The sequence below is a fragment of the Maniola hyperantus genome, chromosome 18 (genome assembly GCF_902806685.2).
Source record: "Maniola hyperantus chromosome 18, iAphHyp1.2, whole genome shotgun sequence".
NCBI classification, from domain to species: Eukaryota; Metazoa; Arthropoda; class Insecta; order Lepidoptera; family Nymphalidae; genus Maniola; species Maniola hyperantus.
In genome coordinates, this window is record NC_048553.1 from 10,181,914 (window position 1) to 10,196,191 (window position 14,278).

At 39.9% G+C, this 14,278-nt stretch overlaps 1 protein-coding gene across 1 annotated transcript; it reads left to right on the top strand.

Moving 5' to 3' along the window:
• The first annotated feature begins 580 nt into the window (after nucleotides 1-580).
• On the top strand, nucleotides 581-14,012 carry LOC117990569 (uncharacterized). The gene is made up of 7 exons (XM_034978029.2): nucleotides 581-760; nucleotides 8,172-8,269; nucleotides 9,654-10,040; nucleotides 10,523-10,685; nucleotides 11,017-11,160; nucleotides 12,664-12,865; nucleotides 13,450-14,012. The coding sequence occupies exons 2-7, from the start codon at nucleotides 8,200-8,202 to the stop codon at nucleotides 13,684-13,686; spliced, it is 1,203 nt and encodes a 400-aa protein (XP_034833920.1). The 5' UTR covers nucleotides 581-760; nucleotides 8,172-8,199; the 3' UTR covers nucleotides 13,687-14,012.
• Nucleotides 14,013-14,278: the final 266 nt, after the last annotated feature.

Consider the following 14,278-nt stretch of genomic DNA (forward strand, 5'->3'; position numbering starts at 1 on the left):
AAACTAGAAACCAGTTGGCGAGCAACGAGAAGCGTTGACGTTTGAGTTTGACGTATTCCCGACCGTATTGAGGACCACCACATTGAAGCAATTTACTGCAATACCTAGATATACCCAGCAAAAAGTACCTGAAAATTTCAGTAATGTTATGCGAAATAGTTGCTCCAGATTGCTCCACTTATTGCTGCAGATTGATCCCTACGTATTGCCGAGTGACAATTGCATGCTTATATTGCCCATGTAGTATGTACCTACCTACCTACCAAGTCGATTGGCTTTTGCCTTTGGATCCCACGCTAAGTTTACACTTCATTGACTCCGTTGGAGCCCGTCAAAGTACTCTGTGGAGCCCGTTGCCATGACATCATATAATTACGTCTCGTCAACAACATACTACAGTTTCTCTGTAACTAAAGCTGTCCTTTTCATACCCTTTCCAATATACTTGCCTTCTCTATCTACGTTTCAAAACAGGATAACGTGAGATGCGCAAATCTTATATTACACTCTCCCTTTCTTTTCAACTTGTTTTCCATACACATGAAAGAGACGAAACGATGTACGGTCCACAGAATCTATTTGAGGCAAACCAGACTCAGTCGAATCCGTATGTTATGTGGTTGAACCGCGTTGTGGTAACACGAAAATAAATTAAATCACATTGTTTGCGCTAAAATATTTTCGTCAATGAAAATGTGAATAGTTTTGTTTAATATTTAAAGTACACAGGTTGAATTTTGTATCGGATGGACATAAAAAGGTTAGTGTGGTCGTATTTTAATTTAATATGTACAAATACATTTTTTGATTAAAAAACTGCGATATGCTTTACCTACATTACTGATAAGTCTGAACAATGTTTACGAATATTGAGTAGGTAGGTACATGTAATCGTTTACCTGTAATGCTTAAATGGGTTATTTTTAGGTCAATAAGAAGATAATATAACATGTTCATAACAAAATTTAATTGTCAATTAATATATTATTTTTATGTCAAAAATCGTATAATGCTAACGCTACGTACCTACTCTGGATTTTTTGGATATTAGGATTTTTCTTAAAGTTACTTTATATACCAAGTATTTAAAACCCTTTACTGTAGCACAGAATATATTATAACAGTAGGTACTAACTACTAACGTAGTAACGTTGGTACCTACAATAACAATAAATTAAATTGAAACCGACACCCGTAATTACTATTTACCTACCATAAAATTACTAATAAAAATCGGACAAGTGCGTTTTGGACTCAGTGCACAGATGAATGTTTTCGTTATATTTTATTATTTGAATTTTTTTATTATTTGTTGTTATAGCGGCAATAGAAATACACAATCTCTGAAAATTTCAAGTAGGTATATTAGGTACGGTTCACGAAATACAGCTCGCTGACAGACGGACAGCGGAGGCTTAGTTAGGGTCGCGTAACCCTTCATCCTTCGGGTACGGAACTCTAAAATATACAAACTTACGTAGGGATGGGTAATTTCAGTTTGAAAGTAGGTAGGTACAGCTTATCCTTATCTCTTATCGGTGAAAATAAATTATTGGAAAACCATTGAGTACCTACTTACATCCTAGCGACCTGCCTATGAATAAAATACGGATGGTTCTATACCTACTTACTCAATTTTAAGTCTTTTTTAATTAATTATAGGCGCACGCTTGTCCACGATCACACCTGAAGGGAAGTGATGATCTGGCCTAAGATGGGACACGTTTGCTTAGAAGGTGCCTATTCTCTCTTGTTTTAAAGATAGGTACCTGGACTAAGTATAATTGGAAGGAAATACTGATCTCGAAAGAGTATTCCAGACCCTAGCCATGCGTATAAGGAATGATGGCGCAAAGCGTTTCGTATCGCGTAGATGGAATGTTGACGACATAGGGGTCATCATCATCAACATGATCAACCCATCACCGGCTCACTACAGAGCACGGGTCTCCTCTCAGAGTGAGAAGGGTTTTGGCCATAGTCTACCACGCTGGCCATGTGCGGATTGTTAGACTTCACACACCTTTGAGAACATTATGGAGAACTCTCAGGCATGCAGGTTTCCTCACGATGTTTTCCTTCACCGTTAAAGCAAGTGATATTTAATTAATAAAAACGCACATAGGGGTGGAAAGTGGAAACTACCTAATCCGGTGCCTATAATGAATTTTTTTTTTAAGTCAAGTAGCGAGGTAGGTAGGTAGTGGTGCAAGGTATCCATAAATAAACAACCCATAAACCATACTCGTAATATCCGAGAATACTCACGAATGTTACTATCGAAGCCGTATCCTTGGATATGTCCTCGAGTCATCGCGACGCCAAAGCTTACGTCATTGTTCTAATCTTCTGAGGTCCTCTGAGTTCTGCAATATTCATACAACAGTAGACACGTATACTTACATGCGACCTTAAAATACAATCCATACTGCTAAGGTAATCTATATCTACTCTATCTATACTTCTATCTATTTAGTTATCTTACTTATCTTATTTGTTCATGAACACCTTTTAATTTTTTTTGTGATGTAGAACTACAAATTCACGGATTTCGGATTTTTTTACTTTACTTGTCAGTGTGACGAATTTTTCAGCAACTTGCCTACTCATCCTTGTCATCCATCCATCCTCATCATCTGACATGATGCGATGTCACGAATACCTACACAACACTACACAATGTCTATAATTAGGGTTCCGTACCTCAAAAGGAAAAACGGAGCCCTTATAGGATCACTTTGTTGTCTGTCTGTCTGTGTGTCCGTCCGTCTGTCTGTCTGTCTCTCTGTCTGTCTGTCTGTCTCTCCGTAGTCCGTAGGTCTTATAGCAGACATTCGGGGAAAAATCTGAAAACCGTGAATTTGTGGTTACATCACACAAAAAAAATTAAATTGTGGTCATGAACTAATAATTAGTATTTTCAATTTTCGAAGTAAGATAACTATATCAAGTGGGGCATCATATGAAAGGTCTTCACATGTGCATTCTACTACTAAAAATACGGAACCTTCGTTGCGCGAGCCTGACTCGCACATGACCGGTTTTTTTATGTAACAAACTAATTACTGTAGTTTATTATTAGACATTGTTTACATTCATATTAAATGTACTTAGATGATGCTATAAACGCGATCTTTAATAAACAATGGTGCAAAATGTTTCCATAGGTGCAATGGGTGCTATTGATTGATTTTTATGATTATGCAATTAAATAAATAGCTTTTATAGGTCTGCATTATTCTAGCTTATTATGGGGTACTTTCCACATATCATTACTGGGGCTGTGCGACTGTGCGGGGCGTTCTCTCCCCGATCGTCATCTTGACCTGTCGCGTACTATACCTATCTGATTATTCAGAAGTGGGTAGATAGACAGCGATGGTATTCGAAATCAATTTACACGTTAGCAACGCGCGTGTATTGCTAAATGTGAAGTTGCTAGTTCGTACTTACAACCGAATATAAAGTGGCAATTGCGTCATGCAGTTGACGGGATTACGAGACTCCATGAGTTAGGCACATAGGTAGGTATTATAATTATGTAGTTGTGTATGTGTAGATTGTGTAGACTCAAGCCTTCTAGGCACACGTTCAACAAACGAATGTCCATAGGCCATATGCAGAGCTAAGCTGTTATGGAATGGCAAGAAAACTAAAATTACTTATCGATGTTTGTATTCATACAAAATTTTGTCAGTCAACTCATTTCCCTATCCACTAGGGATTCTTAATTTCTCAATTATTCTCAAGCCTAAGAAAATTTTCTAAACTTAATCAAAATTCAGTGCTAAGTGCTAAAGTGACAGTGCGAAACATCTTAGGCGGAGACCATACAAAAGTACCTAACATGTTCTCGCCTGCGACACTTTTAGTTATATTAAAGATAGACCATTCTAGGTATACAAGAAATCAAGTAAGTACCAGAATATTTTGAATCGTTTAACCTTTTACTTAATGAACAGAAAGGTCGTCGTCCTACGTCTGTCTACGAGAGAAAATCTGGAAAATTGGCGTCTACGACCTCGTGTCATGTCTTCACTGTATAATTTGATCAGCTTTATTATCATTAGCATCGAGTTATTGAACTCGAGGCAAAGACAGAAATAACCAAGTAAATAAAAGTATTTTTCTCCTGAGCTGAGGGCTACGACCTTCCCAGAGTTCAGTTCGCATTTCGCACATAGATGGTACTTACATAAAGTATTATAATCTAATCTCTTAGAAAAACAGCTGCTGTGATAGAGTGGTTAGGACGTCCGCCTCCTAATCGGAGGTCGGAGGTTCGATCCCGGGCACGCACCTCTAACTTTTCGGAGTTATGTGCGTTTTGTGGTTTTAAGTAAATTAAATATCACTTGGTTTTACGGTGAAAGAAAACATCGTGAGGAAACCTGCATGCCTGAGAGCTCTCCATAATGTTCTCAAAGGTGTGTGAAGTCTTCTGAGTCAGGTCTCCTCTCTGAATGAGAAGGGTTTGACCACCACTCTGGCCAAGTGCGGTTTGGCAGACTATACACACCTTTGAGAACATTATGGAGAACTCTCAGGCATGCAGGTTTCCTTACAATGTTTCCTTCACCGAAGTGATACTTAAATTGCTTACAACGCATTTGACTTGAAAAAGTTAGAGGTGGGTGCCTGGGATCGAACCCTGAAAGGAGACTTATTCTCAGTAGGTACCCAATGAGCCAGCGATGAGTTGATCATGATGTACTCACACAACAAATTTCAGATTTGAAATAAATTTAAAATTGAATACTAGTGGGCGGAATTTCTGAATAATTTTCAGATTTAAAATGTTACCGTACCTACCTACAGTAGGTAAAACTACTCTATTCCTTTTATCAAAGGATGATCTCACAGACAAGACGATTCTAATGAATCACAAATCAGATATTGCATCTACTGAAATGAGGTCTTGGGAACGATTTTTGGCGTGCAGCCAACCTCGGGATAAGGTCGATTCAGATAAGTAAATGTTTGAAATTCGAAGCCTCTTAAAAACTTGGCGGTAGGTAGACGGGGCGGAATGAAATTCGACATAATATCGTAGGTCGTAAGCATAGAGCAGAAACAAAGAGGAGATGTTGTATTAAGATTTCCCTATGAAATATCGAGTGACATTTTGCGGGGTGAGGGGTTGTGGAACGCCGCCCACTTCTCAATTTTCCATCTGCGGGTTAGTAGCAAAACTACTCGCTTAGCGACCTAACATCGATATATTGATGTCACTACATAGTTCAGCTATCTCACACTAGATGTCAATAAGTGTATTAATTACGTATAAAATTACTTACAAATGAAATGTGATACCATTCATAGCATCAGAACGTCTGTCTGAATAACTTAAACTGACACGATAAAACACAACACTTCATCCTTTTGTTCTTAAAAACTCGAAAACACACCGATAATACGAGTCTCAATATATGTGAACCTGACGAACGCAGACAGCATACTAACTAAGGCCCCGCCCACAGTGATGACGTCAGGACCTAGTTGAAAATCACAGTGCACAGTTGCTTAGGCCAACTCCTCTTCGTTTCTGCTCTGTGGTCGTAAGTTATGAAATCAAACCTCAGGTAAGTAAAGCTAGCTAGCTAGCTATTTTCATACACGCTCTCGAGCACAATAATAATAATTATAGTTTACTAGCTCATGCCCACGACTTCGTACGCGTGGAATTACCGAGGTTTGTTAAAAACCTCGCGGGAACTCTTTGAATTTCCGGGATAAAAAGTAGCCTATGTCACTTTCCAGGTCTTTAACTACATTCATGCAAAAAATCACGTCGATACATTTCCACAGAATATTATATAATAGTACATTGCTTCTTTGCGACGTGCTTGAAGGACAAACCAACAAACCAATAAACCAACAAACAAACATACTTTCGCATATACTTATTGCATTATAATATGGGTAGGTACTGAACCCACGTTAAGGAGAAGAAAAGGGCATTTTGTTTGAGTTTGACGATCTGCTTATCAGTAATTATCTACCTATACAAATAAATTATCTCTGCCTATACCTACATATTTTTCGATTTTTATAGGGTTCAGAACCCTTTGGAACAGGTTAATTTTCTTAAATATCGACTTATAAGCAGGATTCGTCCAGTTCCATCCAGCAATTTTTTTATTTAGCAATTGATTTAATTTTAAATGCGTTGTAGACTGCAGAGACTTGGGCCCTATTTATTGTATCCATTCATTATTTATCTACTGTCTGATGACTATATGCAATACAGACACCTATCGGTAACATTTGAATTTGAACATCAAATTATTCAAAACTAGTTAACCTTGATGGGTGTGCCGTGCCGGCTGCCGTACTGTGACGATACATAGTACTATAAGTACCTATCTACTAATAATTTATTACTTAATCATTAGAGGATGCCCGCGACTTCGTCCGCGTGGATTTAGGTTTTTAAAAATCCCGTGGGAACGCTTTCATTTTCCGGGATATAAACTTGCCAATGTCAATTTCCAGAATGTAAGTTAATTTGTACCAAATTTCATATAAATAGGATAAATAGACGGGCCATTAAGAATCCCGCGGGAACTCTTTGATTTTCCGGGATAAAAAGTATGTTCTTCTTCGGGACGTAAGCTAACTCTGTACCAAATTTCATCAAAATCGGTTAAACTGTTGGGCCGTGAAAAGCTAGCAGACAGACAGACAGACACACTTCTGCATTAATAATATTAAGTATGGATTGTACAATAGTATTTTGGCTAGCTCAGTTTTTTATGCAAAGAATAACCTGCCTGTTTTGAAATTGCACCCAGTTTCAAATACTTAGCACCATTCCGAGGGGGCAGTGACTTTTAGATACAGACTAAAGTAGATTAGATACCTACCTAGTTAGATAAGGCTAGGATGCTATAAGTATTATTGTAAGAATTCCTTATTTATGTGCACAATCTTGATGACCAAAATTTGACACCTGAAATTATTTTGCTAGTCTGGTTTTATGAGAATCTGGTATTATGCTCTGGAGTCTGGAAGGGATGTGATTATTCCATTGTGATCCCACTCTCTTGGTCCCAGACAGTGGGAGCATAGAGAACTATAGTTCTTAAGTTACGTGCATACAGAACTTGGACTAAGCCGATGGGACCTGAACTGAGAATAAATGCTACGCGTTTGTATAGATAAAGGATCATCATCATCATCATCATAATCAACCCATCGCCGGCTCACTACAGAGCACGGGTCTCCTCTCAGAGTGAGAAGGGTTTTGGCCATAGTGACTACCACGCTGGCCATGTGCGGATTAATAGACTTCACATACCTTTGAGAACATTATGGAGAACTCTCAGGCAGGCAGGGTTTCCTCGCGACGTTTTAGTGATATTTAATTACTTAAAACCGCTAGTACATTATAATTCAATGCTTAAAACGCACATAGCTCCGAAAAGTTAGAGGTGCGTGCCCGGGATCGAACCCCGACTTCCGATTAGAAGGCGGACGTCCTAACCACTAGGCTATCTATCACAGCTTAGTATAGAGGATAGGTACTTATATCCATTTTTTGCGTGTTTATGGAGCGCAATTTATTTGTTCTAAAATATTACTACATTAGGTACCTACCCCGTCTACTTATCTACTTATTTTTTTCGCATTACGAAACAGACCAACCAAAGCCTTAGGGAATGCGAACCGAACGTAACTTTTTCGCTAATTAGAGTCCAATCGCATGTCAGTTTCCAATAAACATTTTCACCATGGGATCCAAAACGTTGGTTGTTATCTAGGTGTTATTAATGGTGTATACTTAAATATTGCCTACATATTTAGACACATTTTTGTTTTTGTTTTACCGATGAGCCGTGGTGCAGTGGTGCTGTGTCAGTAGGTAGCAAGCAAGTCAGGGGTTCGATTTACAGGGTCACATCGGGAAGTTATACTTTCTAAAACAGTTATTAACTCAGATATCACCTGGTAGGAAGGATTCCTGCTGTCACCTTACAAGAAAGAGTCCTAGGTTTAGCACCCGTCTTTATAGTTAAAAAGTGCAGTAGGTAGGACCTACTTTACCATGCAAAAAATCTCATGGTGATTTTCACCTACCTGCGTTATCAAATTCTTCATTTGAACATTAAAAACCTGCTTGCTACTCGAGGTTTAAATAATAAAGTGTAATCACGTCATTTTTGTTTCAGAATGGAAACGAGATAAGCATCAGTCACCATGACTCTGCTGCTTTACGACTACTATGACCTCCAGGAGCGCGCTGCAAGGCACCTTAACGTTTGGAAAGGTATGACCCACAAAATAAATAATAGGGTAAAATAAAATTTTAGAGACATTTCACCGCGATTAATAGCCTCATTTAAGCCCTCTGGTGACAGAATGGCTGGCTCATTTTTTGCGCAACGGATCAGCCTGGCTGTCCATTCCACGCGGGCATGATTTGTATAGTAATTAGATAAGGCTAGCTTGAAGTTTTAAGGTAAAACAAAACTTTGTAAAATAAAATAAATCCACAACGTTCTTAATAAGAATTGTTCATGGACCATCATCTTGAGAAGACCTGCAATTTTATATTTGCCATACTCCAACGACTTCCATTTTATAGTTCCAACACGGCGTCCAATAGATACAGAACCATCTAATTTCCTAAAACTCTTCACACCTATATTATTTTAAAAATAACGTATATACAATAAATATATAGATTAGCCTACCAACTTCTACATTATACGTGACAGGTTGAGATGGCAATCGGGATATGAGGCGGGGACACGGACGCCCCGCACACCCGAATGACACCCGCGCCGGTTGAGCGCGGAGGCTGTGCGGGTGTGCGAAGCGTGCCCTCCTCGATTGCCTTCTTTTTCCTTTCGGACTGTATATTACTGCTGGCCCTACTGGCCGTTACAGCGTCACCGCCGCTGGGTTGGGCGCCAGAAATTAATATTTAAGCGTGACCTGTTGCCGACTATATAGGTACGTACCTAACTACTACAATTTTAATGATAACAAAAGATAAAAATATCCTATGCCACATTGATGTAGGGCGTCATATACCTACCTATTTGTGGAATGAGGCCAGTTTATAGGGATTCCATATTGTGGCTATCGGTGTAATCACTATTTATTTACGTGATAAATGAAATATGATAGACGAGAAAACAATAAGTAACGATCGACGCGATAAAATAGACGAGAAGGTTGACATACAAAACCAAAAGATAGATGAAACGGTAAGTAGGTACCTATCTAAGTAAACTTCTAAAGGCTACGGGAGAGGAGATGGTTTAGACGATAGTGAAGACGATAGACGTGATGAGAGTCAAGACACAATCCACATACAATGTATAAGACGAAAAAAATAGACTGATGAACAATAATCACTTTTTAGCGTTGCACAGTCAGATAATAATAATAATAGTGGAATCTATAATACTAGACGATAGAAAAATAAACAAATTGATACATATGACACCGTAAACAATTGCAACGGATTGACATGATTTTATGCATGGGTATAGATAAAGACCTGGAGAGTGACACAGGCTACTTTTTATCCCGGAAAATCAAAGAGTTCCCACGGGATTTTTATAAAACCTAAATCCACGCGTATGAAGTCGCGGGCATCAGCTAGTAAGTTATATAATTTATTTCTCCTTTCTCCTTTGCAGCATGGCACTTGATACTGTACGCGCTCGCAGCAATCTTCGGGATTCTCAACTATGTGTTCCTTCACAATACCATGCAATTGGTCGATAATAATTGCGTGCTATACCCAAGAGAACTGGCATTCCGTTCAATAGAACTGCCCATACCGGCCAACATAAGCTCAATAGATGATACAGTTTTGGCCAACAGTACTACGACAGAAAATCCTTCTAAAGGTGGTGATGTAAAAGACGATGCTCAAAACGTTCCCGTCCTAGAAGGTACTGAAAATACAAATGAAGAAGAAAAAAATGCAACAATAACCAAAAGAGATGTGATCAGTTCAAATGATACAAGACAAAATGGCACCGATACATCAGCTAATGAGAGTGACGTCATTGTTATTTCTGGTAAGTTACATAACATTTTAGCATTCGAGACATACATCTTTCTATGGGGTTTCATCATGATCAGCCCATCGTTGGCTCACTACTGGACACGGGTCTCTTCCACGAATTAAACGGTTTTGGCCATAGTCTACCAAGATTCCTTGAGTGCGGATTGGCAGACTTCACATGCTTTTAATAACATTATGTACTTAGAACTCTTTCAGGTAAGCAGGTTTCATCATGATATTTTCCTTCATCGTTAAAGAAAATGCACGTAACTCCAAAAAGTTAGAGGTGCCTGCCTGGGATTGACCCCGCCAAATGGAAGGTCCACGTCTTATCCATTAGACTATCACCGCTTTTTTTGACCGCATTAGCATTGAAGTAAAAATCATGGCCATAATATAATATGTGTGGAGTACCCAATAAGTGTGCAGTACTGCGTCTTGCTGACAGACTGCACAAATGATATAAAATTGATCAGGAATTGTCTTGTTCCCCAGCAAATGAAACTCATCGGCTAGTGCTGGACACCTCTCGGACTTTGTTCGGATGGGACTCGGACTGCCAATACGCGGAGTACATGCCCATCATGTCCATGATACTCGCCGCGGCGTGGGCCACTTTCTTCGTCATGTGCCCTGGTGGCGGGTATTCCAGATCAGGGTAGGTAACTTTTAAATTGTTATTATTATTATTATTATACATTTTATTTGTACCACCACAAGAAGGATTACAAAATAACAAAAAAAAACAGACTGAAGGAGGATACAAAAGAAAGAAAAGGATTGTTCCTTTCTAAGACCAAATCAATTAAAAATATGACCTGCTACAGTATTATAACTATTAGACTAGGATCACACCTGGTAGATAGTCATCATCATAATCATTCAGTGCGTGTAAAGCGAACTAACTTGGAACTCTTGGAAAAATGCCAAGGCCCCTATCAGTTTCTATGCGATATCGATTTGAATTTCCTTCGTCCCTTGTGTTGCAGTCTCCAAGAGCCCTGGCGTATCTTAACCCCAGCACTGCTGTTCGCGCTAGTGATGGTGGGTCTGACCGGCCACAGCTTCACCACCACCAACAGAGGCCTCTACACCTTCTGCTCGGCTTTCTACAACACCACTAATGCTACCACGTGAGTATCAAGCCAACTTTTCTGCCTCACGAATATAAGTTCTAAGTTCAAATGTGCGGGTTCTACAGAGACTGGTTGGAGTCCTAAGGTGCTGGACTGGCTGCTTGGCTTTCTACAACACCACTAATGCTACCACGTGAGTACCAAGTCAACTTTGCAGAACGAATGTTAAGTAATAAAAATTCTGCATGTTCTAACTTCAAATGCGCAGACCATTAGTTGAAGTCCCAAGGTGCTGGACTAGTAACCTACTACCTTGCCTTTCCAATGTGGGCAAGTGAAATTTTACAATAAGTAAGCAAATAGCCTTAATTTAAAGTGAAGAATAATTCATATATTTATGTAAAGTGTTACAGGAAATAGGTACAGTTTTCAATTTGCATCGACTCACTTAGGTACCTCTACCTATACATAAAATAAATTATTTCCTCAATTAAATTAAGGACGTTACCCAATGTCGTTCCGCTTAGATAAAGAGTAAGTTAAGTATAATTTATTTAATCTCTATTATAAAATCTACTTACTTAGTTGGTAAAAGTGAAAGTGGAGGTAAGTTAGTGTGCATACCTAACAATAGCAAAAACCAAAAACTGGGTGAATAGGCATAGCTATCTATCGGTAATTCCTGGTTCCTGGTGGTCTGGTGGGAGGCTTCGGCCGTGGCTAGTTACCACCCTACCGGCAAAGCCGTGCCGCCAAGCGATTTAGCGTTCCGGTACGATGCCGTGTAGAAACCAAAGGGGTATGGGTTTAATAAAAAACTGCCATACCCTTTCCAGGTTAGCCCGCTATCATCTTAGACTGCATCATCACTTACCACCAGGTGAGATTGCAGTCAAGGGCTAGAATCTAGATCGACATTGCTCGATAAGTCTCGATATTGTATATTTTACCGGCTGACGGCCGCATTTTCGTCCGCGTGGATTTACGTTACCTACTTAGCAAAATCCCGTGGGAACTCTTTAGTCTTTGATTTTCCGGGATAAAAAGCAACTAACATCAACTAAGTAGGTACCTAGCTATATATACCTACGCCGATTTGTTGCTTCGCCGCGGCATGATGGAAGGACCAACCAACAAAGCAATAAACCAACATACTTAGGTATAATATCGATCGTACGACCACAAGAAATATCATCATCATCATCATGATCAACCCATCGCCGGCTCACTACAGAGCACGGGTCTCCTCTCAGACTGAGAAGGGTTTTGGCCATAGTCTACCACGCTGGCCATGTGCGGATTGGTAGACTTCACACACCTTTGAGAACATTATGGAGAACTCTAAGGCATGCAGGTTTCCTCACGATGTTTTCCTTCACCAGTAAAGCAAGTAATATTTAATTAATTAAGACGCACATAACTCCGAAAAGATAGAGGTGCGTGCCCGAGATCGAACCCCTGACCTCCGATTAGAACGGATTAGATTAGATTAGGCGGACGTCCTAACCACTAGGCTATCACAGCGAGAAATATAGATAGATTAGGTATAATTTCCATCAGATGCTCATCCGTGGACCCCTTCCTGGAGCGCTCGTGGAATGCGTCGTGGAGCTTCGGCGGGCGCGCGGCCGCCGCGCGCGCCGCCAGCGCCGGCGTGTGGGCGAGCTGGGCCTGCGCCGCCGCGCTGTTCCTGGCGCGCTGCCTCACCGCGCCCGACTTCAGCGTCACACGCACCGGCGCTTATCTCAAAGACCCGCAGCAGGTGTGTACACTAAATTACTACTACTTTTTTAACTGATACAAGATGGCCATTGACTGCTATTTCACCTGATGGTGCAGTCTAAGTGTGAGATCTATAGAGCGCACTCTGACTTTGCTCAGACTTAAGACACGGTTAAAATGAGACAGCGTTATATAGCTGGCATAAATCTGTCTCGTTTCAACAGTGACTAAGTCTAAGCAAAGCTAAAGCACGCTCTATAGATTTCAGCCTAAGACGGAAGCGGGCTAACTTGAAATGGGGTATGGCAGTTTCATTAAACCCGTACCCCTTATCGATTTCTACACGGCATCGTACCCCTTGGCGGCACGGCTTTGCCGGTAGGGTGGTACCTAGCCACGGCCGAAGCCTCCCAACAGATCAGACCAGAGATAATTTAGAAACTATAAATTCCCAAATTGCCCCTGCCGGGAATCGAATTTGGGACCTCCCACTTACATATAAGACCACAGTGTTCACAAATGCGCCAGGTAGGTTCGTGAATTTCGTGAATCATTCGTAAATCGTGATATTAGTATAGATTTATAGGCTTCTTAAAGTAGAATAATGACCTTAATTTTTTGCAGCGACTCACACCCTACCTGAAAAAGTCATCACGCCGCCATGGCCCTAATAAATCCAACAACAATTCCCCGACAAAACGAGAAACCGCCTCAATCAGATCTGAACCAACCGCGACCACGGAGCTAGTCACAGCGTCAGTGGAACATGGGCAGGACACAGCGCCCACGACACCCCAGTTCTCGCCCGTCAAGAAATTTGACAAAGACGACATTGAGATGACAACAACGCCTTACCAATAAAGCTGAAGACAGAGAAAGAGAGAAAGCCAAGTCGAATCATATTTGCCCAATTCACCGTTAAGTTTTAAATATGCAGAATATATTTATTTGCATTACTTAGTAGGTAATTAATTATAATAACTAAGTTATGAGATGAGAGGAATTTAGGATGTATGCAAATGAAATGAGAAAGGAAATCAAATGACGCATTTAAATTTCTTATATATTTTATTGTGTAGAGTAGGTACCTACCTAAGCTAAGGTCTCTCTACTAAAGTGTTGATTTTTGTATTGCTATTTTTGATTAATGTATCGTGTTTACGGAATAAACGATTAAGAATAAACTTATTTAATTTTATTTAAACTGCGAATTGTGTACAGTTTTAGTCCATACAAAATGACTTTTTTCGCGCCATTTTAACTCTATGGGTCAACTTGTCAAAAATACGGTTACCCAAGCGGTCACCTTTAAAATAAGGACTAAAATCGTACTTTTGACAAGAAATTTGACACAAAAAGTCAAAATGGCGCGTGAGGAGTTAGATTTTACGCGTTACGTACGTACGTTACGCGACCTTATTATAGGTCTATCTACTGCAGACTGCAGTCTGTA

Coding starts and splice junctions, on each gene's coding strand:
- LOC117990569 (XM_034978029.2), top strand. CDS start 8,200: ATGACTCTGCTGCTTTACGACTACTATGACCTCCAGGAGCGCGCTGCA. Junction 10,041..10,522: donor TGACGTCATTGTTATTTCTG/GTAAGTTACATA, acceptor CTTGTTCCCCAG/CAAATGAAACTCATCGGCTA. Junction 12,866..13,449: donor ATCTCAAAGACCCGCAGCAG/GTGTGTACACTA, acceptor AATTTTTTGCAG/CGACTCACACCCTACCTGAA.